Source organism: Hyperoodon ampullatus (assembly GCF_949752795.1).
Source record: "Hyperoodon ampullatus genome assembly, chromosome: 4".
NCBI classification, from domain to species: domain Eukaryota; kingdom Metazoa; phylum Chordata; class Mammalia; order Artiodactyla; family Ziphiidae; genus Hyperoodon; species Hyperoodon ampullatus.
The window spans coordinates 130,189,947-130,210,044 of record NC_136917.1 but is presented as its reverse complement, the minus strand read 5'-3'; the positions used below and the strand labels follow the sequence as shown (position 1 = coordinate 130,210,044).

Genomic DNA, 20,098 nt, shown 5'->3' with positions numbered 1-20,098 from the left:
AAGAAAGAGGACCCAGACTGAAATCAGAAAGAAGGTGACATTTCTGTCCAAAATGCTAAGCACCTAGAATACTACGACAGAGAAATCAGAGCCCAATCCCCTGGGAAAGTGGTGAAGGGGGAAGCCAAGGAGCATTGGGTTATAAGTTATACCCCAGATCCTGAGACGACAAAGGAGCAAGAGTTAGTTGAATTGAGGAATAATTTCTTCAACTACACTGTGCAGTATCTGTGACCTATATAGGTCATTTCAGTGATGTAGCTGCCTCTGATTCTCAGATTTCACTGCTGCATGAGACTCTTTTGCAGGCCCTGAGCCCCTGCATTTGTAAGTTGCCATCTACCATCCTGTGTTAGCCTTGTCTTCCCAAATTTCAGGAATAACAGCCAGTTCTTACCATTTATTGGCCACTTTTTTTGTGTCAGGCTCTGTGAAGCACTTTCCATGCATTATTTCATGTCACCCTAACAAGCATGCTAGACTTTAGGGGGGTTTAAGTTACTAGAGGCTCAGCAGCTTGTGCATGTCCCCCCCAGCTCTCTAATGGGAGAGTGGGAACTCCAGATCTGTCCGACTCAAACACCCACACAAAGTAGGTATTTTAATTGTCATTTTACCATTGAATAACTGGAAACTACATTGCATGCTTTTAAATGCAGGGACCTTTTCATAAAAGGTCCTTTTCTTTTTTTTCCCCCACAGAGGCTTGTACTTAACAGATAGACAGTAAATACATAATGATGGAGCTAATGTACTCTTCTGGTTTTAAACTCTACAAAAGCCACAGATTTTGATATGTATGATCTTTCTTATTTTCTATTCTATAGTTAAATGATCCTTAATGGGAATGAACATATGTAGAAGGGACTTTGAGCTAGTTCTTTACACCCCCCAAAAAAAAGGGATTTGCTCATAATACTGCAGAGTGGCCATATGAATAGCATTAGGAAAAACAAGACTGAAAAACATATATAGCTATACATTGTAAATACAGTTTAGACTCTCTGTTATGACTATTTGGGGAATAATTAATCACATCCCAGAAGGTGTATTGCCTCATTTTTTGACAGATTATTATTTTTATTTTGTAGGACACAGCAGGCCAGGAAAGATACAGGACTATCACCACAGCCTATTATCGTGGAGCCATGGGCTTTATTTTAATGTATGACATCACAAATGAAGAATCCTTCAACGCAGTACAGGATTGGTAAGTAAGAGCAAATGTTCGCATTTCTAATAATGACTTTTTTTCATTCACTTCTCTCTCCCTCCTCAAAGCAGTGATCACACCACAATGTAATATGTGTATTTTTATATACTGTGATCCCACTTGTGTTTCATACAGCAAACAAGGGCTAGCTATGCTCAGACTCACTTAAGGATTGATAAGAAATCATTTTGATGATTTTGCTCTATTTTGTTCACTCTAATGCTTTGCATCCTGTGATCTTTAGTTCTATGGGGACAAGTACATTGCTTTTGATTTTTTGAAGTACAGATAATGAATGGTCTGCAAGCATACTGGTCTAAAATAGGAATCTGGAAACCATGAACCATAGGCCAAATCTGGACTATGAGCCACAACTGGCTCACCACTTGTTTTATAAATAAAGTTTTATTAGAACACAGCCACGTTCATTTACTTATTGTCTATGACTACTTTCATGGTACAACAGCAGAGTTAAGTAGCTGCAACAGAGACTATATAGCCCCCAAGCCTAAAACATCTTCTGTCTGGCTGTTTACCGTAAAAGTTTGCTGACCCCTTATCTGGATTTGTTAGATAGTTTTCAGTTTTTCTTCAAATTGAAAAGTTCCAAAGGACTGGGATGAGGAAAAAGAAAAAACTGAAACCTTTCTTGACTCCCAGCTACATCAAACCATGTGAAAACACCTCTGTCTGTGTGATTTGCTATGGGAGGTTGACTGCTGTGGCTGCAGCTCCTTCAGCCTATTCCACCAGCACCGCAGGAGGAGACACTGAAAAACTGATGGTCATGGGCATGGGCATGAATTAAAGCAGCAGGATGGAACAGGGCTACTTTTCTGTGGAAAGAGCCAGAGTCTAGTTGGGCTTTGTGTGGTATTAGGAGGAAAGCGAGCTCACTGGTAGGACCAGGACTAAACAGACACCACATTTTAACTCCAAATACAGTCATGGCTTGTCTTATTGAAGGAAAAATTAGCAATACACAGGTAAAATAAACATTTTTTTCTGTTTTACATGATAGTATTATCCAAAATGATTTTTTATATGTGTATCAGCTCAGTGAAGGTCAGATGCTATTAAAAATTTCAATTTGCCTTAGATTGTTTCTTTAAAAATTTTATTGCTTATCTGAAAATGCACCTACATCTTTCTTATTTACACACACACACACACACACACTTACAATACAAAAAAATAGTAATAATACCACTAACAATAGCAGCTCAAAAGGGAAATATATAGCTGTAAACTGAAAAAGACAAGCTTAGTACCTCCATGAAAAAATAATTATCTTCAACTGAGGGGCATAGAAGAAGGCTTAAGTACCTCTCTTTTTAGTAGACTGACTATTGTAAAAAATGCCAGTTCTTCACAAATAAATTCATAAACTCAAGGCAATCCCAATCAAATACCAGGAGGTTTGGTATAGAATGGAATGAAATAGAGAGTCCAGATATAGACACAAAGCCACATGGGATTTGGTTTATGATAAAAGTAGCATTTCAAATTAGTAACAAAAAGGTTGGTTCAATGAATACCGTGGTGCTATCCAGTTAATTGCCACACATCGCTCTAGCACACATATTGTCATACAAAATGGTCATTTTAACTTTGACTATTTCCTCTCAGGAAATGATAAGACCCAGGAGTGTTCATGAATTAGATTTCAGACATCAGGGTTCCTAAATCTGTTTGCACCCATAGCTCTGGCCCATTGTTCCAATGAACGTTATATGACAGTTGAGAGGAGATGGATCTGTTGAGTTCTTTGAAACCAAATGATAACAGTGCCAAGAGCCATCCTAGCAGTACCTCTGACTCTCACATCAGAAACACTGTGGAAAAGTGCAGCTTCCTCATGCCCTCCTCCACGCCTTCCCTCTGCAACCCCACCCAGGCTCCCTCACCTGTCAACAGACCATGTGCCCTATCTCACTTCTCCCCTACCTCCTCCAGTTCTCTAACTATTTGATTCTATTTACCCACTCTTTCCTTTGAAATTCTGTTTCCTGTTGTCTTAGAGGCACATTTCCCAGATTATTCTTGTGTCTCTCAGACCTCTCCTCTTTCTACTTCCTAGCTTTCACTCCCTCCCTCACCCAGCAAAGGGTAAGCATCCTCTCATGGCTTTTTTCTTGGGCTTATTCTTTTTCCTTGGCCATCTTATCCACTTGTGCACATCATTTATCACTTGCACCAGATGGTTCCCAAGTTTAACTATCGGGCCCCAGTCTGTCTTGTGAAGTGCATTGTTGCATTTCCTGGTATCCGAAATATTTATACACCTGGACATCCTGCTGCCATCTCACAATCAATTGTCTTCACCTGAAACTGCTCACCTTCCTGACTTCAATTTTTGCTGTTCATTGAGGCCACAATGCTTTGCCACCCAGGTTCCACCGTGTATCCAGCTCTAACTTCCATCCATCCTATTCTGGGGCCTGATCTTGCATATTAATTTTTTCCTGACTATCCTTTGAATCTGCTCCTGCCTGAGAAATCACGTGACCATCATGGCTCAGCTTCTTCTTCTTATCTTTTGCTTCTTCCTTTATAATAGCCTTCTAACCGATCTTTTCCCTGTTGGATTTCTTCCCATCCCAACCCATCCTACTCCACTGCTGCTATAAGAGTCTCCCAAAAGAACATGATCCTAAAGATCATGGAAGACTCCTGCCCAAAAGCCATGACTTACCATCACCTCCTTAATTAATTAAAACTTCCTCAGACTGACTTTTAGACATACGACATCATGGAGTCCCTATGTTTTTACAGTCTCATCTCTCACTATTCTAAAGCCAAACTGAACCATTCACTGTTTTTGGAACCGAGCCTAAACTTTCCAACCTTTGTGGGTTTTGTGTTTTGATGGTACCCTCTGTTTTGCATTTCTTTTTCACAACCTTGCACTCCACCTCCCCCAGATATCTAGATTTGTCAAAACCCAACAAAGCTTATCCATAAACCAACTCTTAGTCATGTTTTCATCCACAACTGTATAATCATTGGTTTACTAGGGATTTTTCATTCATTCAACAGTTATTGAGCACCTACTCTTTTTTTTTTTTTTTTTTTTTTTTTTGCGGTACGCGGGCCTCTCACTGTTGTGGCCTCTCCCATTGCGGAGCACAGGCTCCGGACACGCAGGCTCAGCGGCCATGGCTCAAGGGCCCAGCTGCTCCGCGGCATGTGGGATCCTCCCGGACCGGGGCACGAACCCGTGTCCCCTGCATCGGCAGGCAGACTCTCAACCGCTGCACCACCAGGGAAGCCCAGAGCACCTACTCTTTGACAGTCAATCTGCCAGATGTCGTAGTTAGTACCTGTGCCAATATTTACTATCTCAGTTAGTGGATCCACCTGCACCCAGTTGTCTGATGTGGAAATCTGAGCTCTAATTTTGATTTCTCTCTCTTTACCCATTACATCTCACTGACCACCAAGTCCAGTAGTTTTAACTTTCTGAAGGCCTTTGTCCCTACAGCCACTGTCTAAATTCAGACTGTCCTGAGCTCTTTAAGAACCATAGCTCTCAGCACTTTAGGAATTTTCTACCTTGTATGCTTACTGGCAAGTCCCACCTTCTCCAGGTCATCTATCGTATTGCCATCAGAGCTAAGTAATGTCTCTCATCTTAATAATAAAACCTTTCATAATGTCTTATTACTTATAGTAGAGATTCTGGGAGCCTCTCTGAATCACTGTGGAGCCTTGACAGCATGAAGAAGCCCAGGCTCCACTCTATACAAACAAAACCAAGTCTGTGGTGATAAATATTGGTATATTATGTGTGCCGGCTCTAAAAGTGCTCCTGATGCCCATTTCTGGTTAAGACCATTGATTGAGAATGAAGTCCACACCCTCTAACGTGGTGGGCAGTGTTGCCTCCTCATAGCTATTCCATTAACATCATCTACCACTCTCCTCCACTGGTCCTAGGTTTCAACCAGACAGAACTTTTCTCAATTTACTAATGTTCCATTCTTTCAATAACTCTGTTCCTCTGCTTGGAATACCTTCTCTGCTATCTTTCTAAATTCTTATTCTCCTCTAAAGGCCATCTCAAATAACAACGCTTCTATGAATCTTTTGAAGATACCACTGTCTCGTTTCCCACCCACCACAATTTCCATTCCCAGTGGACAATGCTATTCACTCCCATATCTCTGCTTCCATGCCACACTAGCACTTTCTGCAGACCACATAAAAAACCTAGCAGACTCTGTTTTTATCTGATTACATTTTGTCTTCTGTATTGCAGTGTGAGTTCATTCATCTCTTTTCCCTAGTACTGAATACAGTACAATTTTATTAAAATTTTTTCTAAATTTTTATTGTGGTAAAATATACAAAACTTAAAATTTACAATCTTAATCATTTTTAAGTGCACAGTTCAGTGGTATTAAATACATTCTTATTGTTGTGCAACCATCACTACAGTCCATCTCCGCAACTCTTCATCTTGGAAAACTGAAACTCTGTGCCCATTAAATAACTTCCCATTCTCCTTTATCCCCAACTCCTGGACCATTATTCTACTTTCTATGTCCATGAATATGATTGCTCTATTCATACTGCTCTAAGTACCTCATATAAGTAGAATCATACAGTATTTCCTTTTTTGTGTGTGACTGGCTTATTTCATTTAGCATAATGTTCTTTTTTTTATATCTTTATTGGAGTATAATTACTTTACAATGTTATGTTAGTTTTTGTTGCACAACAAAGTGAATCAGCTATATGTATACATATATCCCCATATCCCCTCCCTCTTGAGCCTCCCTCCCATCCTCCCTATCCCACCCCTCTAGGTCATCTCAAAGCACTGAGCTGATCTCCCTGTGCTATGCAGCAGCTTCCCACTAGCCATCCATTTTACATTTGCTAGTGTATATATGTCGATGCTACTCTCTCACTTCATCCCAGCTTACCCTTCTCCCTCCCCGTGTGCTCAAGTCCATTCTCTACATCTCTGTCTTTATTCCTGCCCTGCAACCAGGTTCATCAGTACCGTTTTTTTAGATTTCATATATGTGCGTTAGCATACGGTATTTGTTTTTCTCTTTCTGACTTACTTCACTCTGTATGACAGACTCTAGGTCCATCCACCTCACTACAAATAACTCAACTTCGTTCCTTTTTATGGCTGAGTAATATTCCATTGTATATATGTGCCACATCTTCTTTATCCATTCATCTGTCGATGGACACTTAGGTTGCTTCCATGTCCTGGCTATTGTAAATAGTGCTGCAATGAACATTGTGGTACATGACTCTTTTTGAATTATGGTTTTCTCAGGGAATATACCCAGTAGTGGGATTGCTGGGTCATATGGTAGTTCTATTTTTAGTTTTTTAAGGAATCTTCATACTGTTCTCCATAGTGGCTGTATCAATTTACATTCCCACCAACAGTGTAAGAGGGTTCCCTTTTCTCCACACCCTCTCCAGCATTTATTGTTTGTAGATTTTTTGGTGATGGCCATTCTGACCGGTGTGAGGTGATACCTCATTGTAGTTTTGATTACATTTAGCATAATGTTCTTAAGTTTCATTCCATGAAGTAGCATATGTCAGAATTTCCTTCCTTTTTAAGGCTGAATAATATTCCATTGTGTATATATATACCACATTAATCCAATATGTATTTTGAATGGATGATCCAAGGAACTATAGAGGGTCACATACTTCCTTGATATCCCAACAAAAAAAATATAGAAATTACTTCAGACCAACATAGGAATTAATGGTTCTATTCTTCCTCCCAGCAAAGATTTAATATCATATGTGTATTGCTGCTATGGTGATATTATATTCAACTTTTTATTGTTGTTAGGTATATAGTTGTCTTAAGTTCCTAACAGAATATAAACTATTTGTAGAGAAAAATTTTGTATTTCCTACTTAATGTAGTAACTAGCACAAAATGGGTATTTTAAAAATTACTGTTAATTAATGAACTCGGCCCATCAAAAACCTTGGGAAATGTTTAAGGAATAGAAATAGAGTTGTATAGTAAGAAAAAAAACCTGTTTGGGGAAAAAAATCCAGTTCAGCAGTACTAACTTGCTTACATATACAGTATTGTCCAGCAGCAGTGGGGAAGGAGGGGCTTGCTGATATTCCACGATGCCTTTCTACAACAAGAAATAAGGTATTCCTAAGCAAAACAAGTACAAAGGAACAGATTCTTTAAATTACTGGTATCCAAGTACTGACCTTAAGGCTAGAAAAAATACAGAAAAACATACATAGCAAAAGAAAAATTAATTGAAATGTATTTGCAGCTAAAGTTTCAAATACTCTTCTCAACAAAATGTACTTTCATTATATAGAAAGAAAAGAAAATGCTTGTTGGCTGTGATCTCAGTAAAATCCTTAAACTAACTAACTGTAGGAAGATTTAGATGAAGTGAATAGTTTCTTAAAATTTAATTACACATAAATTCTAGTCAGTTAAGAAAGCAAGTATAGAGATTTAGAGAGAATAGCAGCAAAGTAACAAATCGTTTTGAGGAAATAGAGGCTGTCCCTTTTTTGAAAACACGTTAGACTGTACTTTGAATTTTCCAGTAGAACTTTATTTGAGAAATTAAATTAAATTAAAATACTCTCTTTAGCCAAGTTCTGTAAAGTTAATACAAAATGAAGCTCACTGATCTTATTTATAAGTTTATCTTGAGTCTACACATTTTCAAAAAGAATGTGAAGAAGTAAACACAAAAGATACATAGAATATGCTTAATAAAATAGGAGTAGAGAGTGACCCCAAAAATCAGGAGGGAATATTGTTTTAGCCCTAGTTCCCTAGAAACAGGGTGGGAAAAGCTTAAATGCTAATACTTTGCTGGGAAGTACAGTCTCAGGGAAGCAAGAGAGAAGAAAGGGGTGAGTGGCACAGAGAAGGGGGAAGCAATACCAGGGGACGTCTGGCAAACCAGTCACCACTTGGTATCAAGCGCAACTGACCACAGGTCTCACAGGAACTTCTTCAGAGAGACTGTCAGGTAGAAGAAGGGAGAAGAATTTCCCCATGAGCCTTTATCTGCTACTGGTCAGAGGTTCAGACTTTAACTCCTCCACATTTCTGTGTTACACATCCGTGGATGACTCATTTCAGTGACAACAGGGAAGCTTCACTGTGGAAGGCAGAGCTGTGTGGCATTAGCCTGAGGTGAGCTGCTTTGGGTCATGCCCATGTCATGCTGATAACAGAGGTGACAGTTGAGCAGAGCCCTTGCAGGAATGGAATGGAATGAGTGGCTGGCCTTTCAGACAGGTGAGTCCAGAAGAATTTGAGGGGGCACATAAGTTTGAGGGTGTCTGATAGAGAATTTTAAAGCTTATGGAAGTGTAAAGGGCAAAATGGCTCTTGTGTTTAAAACAAAATTTGGTTCTGTGACTCTTTAAAACCGAGGTGAAAACCATGGCTGAAAAAAATAATTAAACCTGATGTAATATTGTATTACAATATTAATAGCTCTCAATATAGGAAGGGGTAAAAATTACTATACCAATCCCTGAGGGCAAAGAAAGTTGCTTTTTTTTTTATTAAATTCTGCTGGAAATATCTTTAATTTGGGAATACATTGGGTTTATGTCAACAATGGCTTTCACAACTAGTACTAAAAAGACCTCATGAGACTCCTTTTTTATAGTGTCTTTAAAACATAGAAGACAAACAGAGTATGTTCAGTGAAGGCCCCTGTGGGAGGCTCGGAAAATATAATCCAAGCACATAGACTTCTTGTGGTCTCAGACGATCCAAGAATCAAATGGTAACCGCTCAAGGGAATGCATGGATTCCATGCTACCTAGACTATCCTCCCTAAATTCCATTTTTCTATGTTATACCTTAGATAGAAGGCAGTTTGAGCTTATGTTCTCTGAAGAGGGCCTCAGGTGCTTGCTTATACTGCATCCAATACTTTGGAAACCAGATGCTGACCTTGTATTATTATGCTTGTTAAAGTCTTTCCAATTTTTTTTTTGACATCTCTGAGTACAATTGCTTTACAATGGTGTGTTAGTTTCTGCTATATAACAAAGTGAATCAGCTATACATATACATATATCCCCATATCCCCTCCCTCTTGCGTCTCCCTCCCACCCTCCCTATCCCACCCCTCTAGGTGGCCACATAGCACCGAGCCGATCTCCCTGTGCTTTGCGGCTGCTTCCCACTAGCTATCGATTTTACATTTGGTAGTGCATATATGTCCATGCCACTCTCTCACTTCGTCCCAGCTTACCCTTCCCCCTCCCCAAAGTCTTTCCAGTTTTTGAACTTCTTTCAGTTCCTTGAATACTTCTAGGTTCCGTATACTTGTGGGTTTCTCTTCCTCTTCAGAAGAGGCCTTTGCACATGCCCTGCCTTCTACAAGGAACCACATCCCTCCAACCCTCACACAGATCAAGCTAATGTCCTCTCATCCTTTAGATCTCAGCTTGACCATCATTTCCTCTGATAGGTTTTTTCAACGCCAGATGTGTTTACTTGCTGCTATTGTAGGCTCTTGAAACACCACCACTGGTTTATCTTATAAAGTAAATGCCTATTTCATTTTATGGTTTCCTGCTGGATTCCAAGTTCCTTGAAGACAAGGGCTATGCCTTCTCTTTTTCGCCTTTATATCTCCTTGCCTACCCCAGGGCCTGGCACTGAGTGGCTGCTCAAGAATTATTTATTGAAAGTGAGTGAAACCCGCATGGAAAGTGCACATCTAGTAAGGTTATCTGAATTGGTTGGCATATTTTTTAAAAAGACACAGGGAAGTAAAGTGGCTCTAAACAATCACTTTGGATGCTCAACAAGGTTTACAGTGTTCTTCAGCTTTGTCCAGGTGGCGAAACTGTGTGTCACCGTGGTCAGTAACTAGACTAATTGGCCAGATCCCCATTTGCTCCAACCTGCAGTTTGTTAAGGAGACAGCTGTGTGGAGTTCAAAGTCAAGAGCAGCAATTTAGTGACTCCATAATTTTGAGAAAATAGAGGTTACCTCTTTTTTGAAAACATTCTGTGGTTTGAATCCTCCGATGGGCTTTGATTTAAGAAATAAATGCATGATTTATTAGAGAGACAAGGCCCAAATAGATTTAGATAGTTCTAGAAACAGAAGATCACCACTGAAAATTCACTGCCTTTGAAATGTTGCTCAGAGGAGTTGTGGCCTAGAGAGTTTCCTGGGTCTCAGTGGGAGCGTGATTCCAGGTATATGGAATTCGGATCTGCTGTGCAGGCTCTTCCTGAATGTCTAGCACTAAAACTCAAATGTTTATACACACTGCAGAGAATTTTAACTTGATTTAAATTCTTCCCCATTCCTGACTTTAAATGCATTTCTGTTCTAAGTATGGCATGGCCACAAGCTGCTGTATTTCCTGTAGGAGATTGTCTTTGGTTTACTTCCCCCACCTTATTTATTTACGTTCTGCTTTTGATGACACAATGAGAAACTATAAATATAAGGTTTTTTTTAAGGCAGGAAATCTGGTGAGCAGATTGATATTTTTTTAAAAAACCGCCAGACTGAGGATAAAAGTCTGACACCATCATCCCACCAGTTTTAAATAATTCATTTCCATGACATTCAGGGTACTATTGCAGATGTGCTGGAACTGGAATGAAATTTCACCTTCAAATATTCTCTTCCTCTGCAGTTTTCTGTCTCTTTCTTTTTCTCCAAAAATATATAATGGTCTTAAATGAAGGTGACCTCATATTCAATATGAAAGAATTTTAGCCTGGTAATAACAGCTGAGATATGATGAGCAATTGCTAAGCCTTTGTTCAGAGCTTCCTAATCTTGTTCAAGGTCTTCTCAGCTACAAGGTCAGTTCTGTGACAGCTTGGAGGGGGCAGTGGTGGGAGCAGAGCACAGACGTCTGACCCCCGAGTTTTACCACCACCCCACACTGGGCATCGAGGTGTCTCTCCTCTCCCTGGATCTTAATGACTACATTTCTTACTGCTGCTTGGACCCAGCCATAAAACAGTTTTCTTCCTCTGAAATTTTCACATCATCCAACTTAAGCTCAAGTTTATATTTATAAGATAGACGGCTCCTAATCCACAGCTCCTTCCCAAAAAACAAAAACAAAATATACCCTGTTCCCTCCATTGTCTTTTCTGTCTCCATCTTTGCAGTTTATCAATCCAAAAACATTGAGGTTAACCTTAACTTCTCATTTTCTCAGAGCCCACATCCAGTCCTTTAAAAAAAAATACTGTTATTATCTTGGCTCTAATTTCAAAATACATCTCTTCTGTCCTTCGAGGTGGTTATGCTCTATAAAGTTATCAAGAGTGTTGAATTAGTGAGTATAGAATCTGCCCCACTGGGGGGGTATGGGGTTAGGTTCCTGCGAGCTTCTGTTCACAACATGTTTGCCAGCCGATCAATACATTCCTTACGTTAGGTGTGTTTCTGCTTCAAGACACTGTGTTTAATATATATTGTTGATTCCTGACATCAAACTCATGGCCTACAGCAATGCAACTCATGCTGACGTGAAGCTTATCCAACACACCTTTTTCCTCTGTAAGGCACACTGCAGGCTTCTTGCACTCGGGAACATGAGACAGCACTTCAGCATTATGCTTGGAGGTCATATTGAACAGCAAAATCATCAATAAAAAAACTAAACTGTGAAGAGTATGACTCTAAATGTATTGTGAAAGGGCACTTATTTACAGGGTGAGAGCTGAAACAAGAAGGCAGAACATGCCCTTGTTCAGCTCAACTAAGAGTACGTGTTTGGGCCACTCGGATTTCTGATCATTTTGCTCATGTCTATAAATGTCTGTGAAAGTGCCATGAGTACTTATTCTGAGGTTACAGATAAACTTTAGCAAATCAAAAATATGGAATCCGTGAATAATAAGAACCAATCATATATTCAAAATCCCACCACTCCACCACCACCACCCCGCCCCTCCCTGTTTCCACTGTGTATTAGCCTGCTAGGGCTGCTGTAGCAAAGTACCACAGACTGAGCGCTTCAAAAACAGAAATGTCTCAGTTCTGGGGCTAGAAATCCCAGATCAAAGTGTTGGTGGGGTTGGCTCCTTCTGAGGGTTGTGAGAGAGAACCTCTTCCATGCTTCTCTCCCTCTGGCATTCCTTAGCCTGTAGACAACATTCTCCCTGTGTTTTCATATCATCTCCCCTTTATATGTGTCTCTTTCTGTGCCCAAATTTCTCCTTCTTATAAGGACACCATCCTATGGGATCAGGGCCCACCCAACAACCTCATCTTAATCTGATCATCTGCAAAACCTTATTTTCAAGGACCATCACATTCATAGGTACTAAGGATTCGAACTTTAACATTTTGGGGAAGGGATACAATTCAAGCCATAACATGCTGCTACCACCCTGGTTATGCTACCATCATCTCTTATCTGGATTATTACAATAGCCTAATTGGTCTCCCTGCTTCTAGCACTGCCCTAGCCTCCAGAATCTTCCCAGCAGAGCAGATGGAATGAGCTTTTCAGACTGTAAATCAGATCATGTCACTCCTCTGCTACAAATATTCACAGCATCCCACCTCCTCTGCATTATAGCCAAAGCCCTTACGAGAGCCTACAAGCCCTGCACAACTTACCCACTGCCTCTCTGACCTCACCTTCTCCTGCTCTCCCTCTTGGCTGGGCTACACCAGCCTCTTTGCCATTCCTAGAGCATACCAGACATGCTTCTACCTCAGGGCATTTGCTCCTGCTATTTCTACTGCCTGGAAGTCTCTTCCCCAAGTATCTTTATGGCTCTCCCCTCATCGGCTTCCATTCTTCACTGTAACATCACCTTATCATCAAGGTGTGCCCCTCCCACCCTATTTTATATTGCAACCCTCTTTAGCACTCCGTATCCCCTTTCTTGGCTTTATGTTGTTTCCATAGCATTTACCACTCTCTAATATATTTTCTAATTGACTTATTTACCACATCTGTCTCCCCAGCAAGCATGCTTCATAGACTAGCAAATCTCTGTCCCTTTTATGCAGTATTATATCTGTGTGTCTAGAATAGTCCCTGGCACATACTAGATGTTCAATAAATATTTGTTGAATGAATGAATGTATGAATGACAGAAAGAGAGGTATATAGGACTAGATCTTACTCATTTTGTTTCTTCATAGTCTTCACAGTCCCAGGCACATATCAATTACATGTCCTACAAAAAGTTGATGACCAAGGGCCACAACAATATCAGAATATTTTGAAGAAAATAAATCAGTGCTCTCAGTTCAAGTGTGTAGGGAGGTACTGCCTATCTCACCAAACTTTTGTCTATATTGTAAGACCTTCCAACTTCTCAGTAAGATGGAGCTGATATGTAGGTAGAATTGATGAAGAGAAATCAAAATGTGTCTCATCTTCCATACTGGGCAAAGTGACTTGAAGTTACCTGGTTAGTTCCTGTAGGAACTAACCCTGATTCCAACCCTAAAATGGTCCTCTTTTATCTTTATTTTTGGAGGGGAGAGTATATGTGAGGAATGCCTTAGAACAATAAATGTACAACACATATTTGGGGGCACCTAAAAATGGCCAGAAATGTCATCTAACTCAATGAGAAATATTTACTCATCTCTTATGGCCTCAAAGTTCCATCAACCAACTTTCTGTCTCTGGATTTTTTTTTATTTCTTTGTTTTTTCCACTTATTCTTTCATTTGCTGGACTTAGTTCTGGCCCAGAATTAGCTCCATGAAGAATGCAGACATGTTAAAAAATGTAAAGCCTGGAATTAAAGATGTTTTAATTAAGTACTTAAGTTTACTCAATATCTGCCCAGACCAAAGAGGGCAAACCTGGGCTTATGTTCTGGTCACAGAGAATCTTTTCTTTTTTTTTTTGGTGATCCAGGAAATAGCAAAAGGCTTGAAGACTGAAGCATGAAGCACATATTAGCAGTTAATGTGCTGATTATGTACAGAGAAGGAGCTAGGGGAATAGAGATGCCTGTCCCGTCTGACTTTGTGTTTTGTCGCCTAACCTCATCTGTACTTGGAGGTGGTAATTATAATTCCATAAACACTGACACTAAAGTCAAGGCTAGAAGCTAAATTCTTGTTCCTGCAGCTTTACCTAAGATAGGCTATATAGGGATTATAAAGATTAAATAAAAGACTTGGTCTCTTGGATGAAAGATATTATATAAATATGATTGCTATTTGTTCTGCTTCACTTATACTCTGAAAATAGACTTCTTGGCAGCTCCTTATGTGCAGCTGTGTGTCAAAATGTTTATTGCAAATACTGTTATTTTCTCACAGGATTTTCTTGGTTTCTATCTATTTTATTGTACCTTCTTTTCTTTGAAATTAGTTGCCTGTCTTTGGGGAGTGGATTTGTCTTGAAGGACACTAATTATACCTGTCACATAACTCCTCAGAGAGGAGATTGTGGTAAGAGCTCATTTCCTAGTTCTAGATGTTCAGCTTGGTTTCTGGGTAATATTGTTAATGAAAAAGAAAATGTGTGGGATTGTTGATGATCCTATTTAGAAAACAGAGTTTTAGGCTTTAAAAATGAATGGTTATGCTCATGCCTTACTTGAACCTTACTAGTATTTTCCATCATGAATGTAATCTCCATCAAGTCTGCTTTCCAACCTCAGTGAATAGTTATAATGTTTAGTACTTTATGACACATACTGTTGGTCCTCAGTTTCTTTTCTTTTTAAAAAATATATATGTATGTATTTATTTATTTGGCTGCACTGGGTCTTAGTTGTGGCATGAGGAATCTTTTTTTTTAGTTGCAGCACGTGGGATCTTCATTGTGGCATGCGGGATCTTTAGTTGCGGCATTTAGGCTCTTAGTTCTAGCGTGCAGGATCTATTTCCCTGACCAGGGATTGAACCCGGGCCCCCTGCATTGGAAGCGTGGACTCTTAACCACTGGACCACCAAGGAAGTCCTGGTCCTCATTTTCTAATTGTCCAGTCAGCAAATAATATGCACTGAGCCACTGCACTGTGAAATGAGTAAAGGCCAAATCTTCTCAGTCTAAGTTGATACAACCCCAGAGATAATCTTACCTATTTCTAAATCTATGGCACTATTTGCCTAATGTGGGGCTCCCCAGTCTAGCTGGAGGGTTCTGGAGCCCTATTTATTCATTTAACGTTGGGGTGGCCTTGGTTATTTATCTCTGTAGTCCAGTTGATTGAGATAATTATCCTCATTATCAGTTGTAAACCAACTCCCCTACACACCCACTCCTTAAAAACTAATATACATTGAAGGAAACTATTCTAAAGAGAAAATTAGAAAAATAGCACAATATTAGTTATGGGAGGATTATGTTTTGTCACCGGAGAAGATAGGTCATGGTGTATGATGACTGATTCCATTAAATTTAGACAGAGCCCCATATTAAGTATTGTCATGTACCTTTTCCTTCTCATACTATCAATTTCCAAAGCAAGAGCAAGAATTATGGTGTAAGTAAAAGGAGTTATAAGCAGCCCAACCATGCCACATTCTCCATGCCCTCAACCTCGTGTTCTTTAGTCACAGAATACCTTTTAGAAAAGTTCTCTTTTTTTTTTCTCATTGTGGTTCCTTCTTTATTTATTTTTTTTAATTTTTATTGGAGTATAGTTGATTTACAATGTTGTGTTAGTTTCAGGTGTACAGCAAAGCGAATCAGCTATACATATACATATATCCACTATTTTTTTAGATCCTTTTTCCATATACAGAGCATTGAGTAGAGTTTCCTGTGCTATACAGTAGGTCCTTATTAGTTATCTATTTTATATATAGTAGTGTGTATATGTCAATCCCAATCTACCAATTTATCCCTCCCCACTTCTCTCTCCCTTGGCAACTATAAGTTTGTTTTCTACATCTGTGACTCTATTTCTGTTTTGTAAATAAGTTCATTTGTACCAATTTTTAAAATTCAACATATAAGCGATATCATACGATATTTGTCCTTCTCTGTCTGACTTACTTCACTCAGTATGACAATCTCTAGGTCCATCCATATTGCTGCAAAAGTTCTTATTTAAAGTCTATTGTATCCTGTGATCCAAATGTAATTTGTATATATCAAACGAATTTTTTTTATAGTTTTCCTTCCCATAGCATACTGAAAGCAACAGCTACTGGATGGCAGGTGAGGGAGGAGATGACTCAAGGCCTGAGTGGTGTCCTAGGTGGTTTTCAAACTTTTTTTGAACCAAATACTTAGAGCCATTAAAAGTTTTTGGTAGTCATTCCAATATATGTCTACCCATAGTTAGCCAAGGTTAAGGGCACTGTCCTCCTCCAGATTGCCTCACTTCAGATACTACATAGCAGTTTGTCATCCATAGGACCACTCTCACTTCTGACAAGCAGGCTGCAAATACAGGATTTCCCATGACTACTTTTAGGTTTGATAATTCACTAGCATGACTTACAAAATTCAGGAAAGCGCTATACTTACAATGATAGTTTTATTATAACAAAAGGATTCAAATCAGAACCAGCCAAAGAGAGAAATGCATAGAGCAAGATCTGGGAGTGTTCCACATGCAAAGCTTCTGTCGTCCTCAGGGACACATCACCATCCAGGCACATTGATATGTGACAATGTGCAGGAGATTGCCAACCAGGGAAGTTCACCTAAGCTTTCGTGTCCAGAGTTTTTTGTTGGGGGTTTATTACATCGGCATGACTGGTTGAATCATTGCCCATATAGTTGAACTCAATTTCCAACCCACCTCCCCTCCTCAGAGGATGGCCTGATATCACCTGACTCAAAATGCCAACCATCTAATCACACAGTTGGTCTTTTTGGCATGGCCCCCTCTCATCCTGAGTTATCTCACTAGCATTAACTATCTGATTTGCTTTAAAGGGCCCACCATGAATAACAAAGACACTCCAGTCACTTGAAAAATACCAAGGTTACCTCTCAGGAGTTGGGGACAAAAACCAGCCAAATTCTTTTATTACACAACGTCCATTTATTTATTCATAAATCATAAGCATATACCATTGTGCCAATCTATAATGCACATTACAAAACAAACACAGAAAAGTAGATGCTAAAAAAGGATGAGTTAAATATAAATAGAGCTTCTAATATTGTCTTCCAACACCCTTGTGAAAGACCACGTTGTAGAAAGCTGCCCTAAACAAGCCCACCAAGGAGCCCTGTAAGGCTGACAAAAGTGGCGCATGCCAGTTTCAGCAACACCAGCTGGTCTCCCCTGGGCCCCCCACTATTCTTATTTGCATCTCACTTTCCCCTTGTCATTTCTTCCCACTCTTGCCCTTGTTGGCTCCCTAAATTTTGTTATTCACATCAGTTTCATTGCCACTGAAGTGAAACGTGGTGATAAGGCCAGTATGACAGGGTCATGTTGATAGAGCCCTCATCAAAGTGCCCATGTCAGAGTGTCAAAACATTCTTTTTTTTAATGAGCAATAGTAGAACAACAAATATTTTTACCTCCAGTTCCATCCCTGACCCCACTTTTGATCAAACCCCTTCCCTCAACCTCATGCCTTCTCTAAATCCCAGTGGGCTTAATCCTGAACAAGACATTTTTGAAAGCTTTGTTATGGCATTCAAGGAGTTAAGTATAGTAAAATCTAGCTGTGGTCCCACTGACCCAGCACTTCCTAAATGCATATCAGATATTTAAACAACATGAAAAAAAAATGGATGCTCTGCTATAATTGAAATTATTTCCTTATCTTTCTGTTTTGGATAAGCTGTGAACTTTAAATATGAATATTAATATGGTAATTTATGTAAATCTTTGCTTTCATAGTTTATATTCTGGAGCTGAGTCTTTTCTGAATTACTAGAGCACAAAATTTTATATCCGATGACCTATAAAAGTACCAAGAATGACTTAATTTATATAGCTGAATAGAACAGCTTATTTTAGGAGAAGTTTTCTTAAGCTGAGAGGAAAAGTTGCCTTTTTAAAAAAATTCCCTCAATTTAAAACCAACAGAGATAGGGATCTGGGAGGGAATGAGAAAGGTAGAAAGAAGGAAGCAGAATTCTGGGTTAAAGATCTATTTTGAAAAGGGCAAGAGGCACCAAGCTGAGAATTCTGAGGCTGGTGAGGGGAGCTATAAAGGCTTTGCAGACCATTAATTGAAGTCCCCTGCCTCAAAGTTAGACAAATCCAACAAACCAAAGACTGTATAACCTTGGAAACTTGACAGTATCTAACCTTTCTCAGCCTTCGTGACTATCTTTAAAAGAGAGAAAGAATTCCTAACTTACAAGGTGATTGTAGGAACAGAGGAGACGATGTAATGTACCTGGCATGCTGTAGACACTAAAGGACTTTATCTTGCCCTTAGGTCTATATAAGACAGTAGGGCTCAATCCAGATTCCTCATTAGAATCATTTGGACATCTTTTCAAGACACGGTTGTCCCTCAGTATCCAAGGGAAATTGATTCCAGAACAAAATCCATCGACACTCAAGTCCCTTATATATGTGTGTGTGTGTTATATATATATTTCTTTTTAAAAACCTGGATATGAAGCCCACAGTATGCTGAATATAGCTTACAAGATTCAATTCGACCAACACGTGTTTTTTGAGGGGGAGGGGTCACTTGGTTGGTTGGTTGGTTGGTTTTTGCAATTGAGAGGTCTCTGCATGGCAATCACTGCGAAAGTCACCAGGCCACTATTGCAGAATCCCCCTTTGTCTCTAAGATTGCCTTTTTGGTCAGCCTCTCTGCCCTTGCCTCCCCTCTGTCCCCTCCATGGGGCCAGGGCTTTTATGCAGCCACCCTCTGATTTCCAAAGCCCCCATTCTTCCAGGCCTACTGTTTCAGAAGTAGATGAGGTGTCATAACCGCATGCACCTTTCTTCACTCTGACCACACCAGACCACAGGCCATACTCACATGTGTGGTTCATCTTGATCCCTCTGCTTTTCTATAGAACAGAACGAGGGGTTCCTGTCCTGACTGCAGACCTCTGGAGTCTTCCTTGTCTTCTAAAGCTCACCTTGAATATCCCCCTTTTTAATAATGTGGGTAGTGTCCTGAGGCCTGACACCAGCCACAGGGCAGGAATTCATTAAGTGTTAGTTCCCTTCCCTTCCTCCTGATCAGGATCAGTTGTTCCTCACTCAGGGGCTCCCCCTGTACTGTCCCTTATAGATCTCATAAGCACTTAGCTCATCCTGCCTTGTATGTTCATCGCTTACCTGTTTGTTTCCTCCACTATGCTATGAAGTTCTTGATGTTCAAATATGTATTAGACTTATTTATCCCTATGTTACCCAAGCACCTCTCAAAGAATCTTATACTTAGTAAGCACTCAATTAATATGCAATTGATGAGTGAATGAATGAGAACACAAATGCCCAGGCCCAACCTTCGCCTACATAACTCCCCTTCCACAGGGTTTTCTCCCTGTCCAAACAACTCCTATTAGCTGATTGGTTTGATGCGTTCCAGGGCCAATTCAGGTTAAAACAATTTACAGAATCTGTATAAATTGTTATGTGCTTTGCTAGGGTAGATGGGAACATTTGCACTTTAGAAAGAGTTTTATATCCCTAAACTGATCTCCAACTTCTAAGGGATTTGTGATGAATATAAATAGGAGGGTCTTTTTGTTCATTGCTGAGGCTAGGAAAAAACAAAAAGCAAACCAACAAAAAACATCCTCTCATTCTAGACAGTCACCATCCTCCCTGTAACTAGTTTGTCAGGGAATCAACACAAGGAACCAGCATCATTCTCTGGCATTCTCAGGCAGCCTTGTAAAGAGCTCCCAGATATATGGGACTTAAGAGAAACAAAGACATCACAAAGGGAAGAGAGGATGGGTTATATACTGAATATTTAAACTGGGCATCGGGAAGCAGCTAACTTCCTGAGAGTCAGAGTCATT

General features: G+C 39.8%; 1 protein-coding gene across 1 annotated transcript in view; it reads left to right on the top strand.

The window, feature by feature from the left end:
* RAB3C (RAB3C, member RAS oncogene family) overlaps positions 1-20,098 on the top strand; it is a gene marked incomplete at both ends in the record, with an annotated part of 311,597 nt that overhangs the window by 132,987 nt on the left and 158,512 nt on the right. Inside the window, one exon of the mRNA XM_079703446.1 lies at positions 1,092-1,210. Coding sequence (XP_079559572.1) covers positions 1,092-1,210 — 119 coding nt within the window. The remainder of the gene's footprint in view (positions 1-1,091; positions 1,211-20,098) is intronic.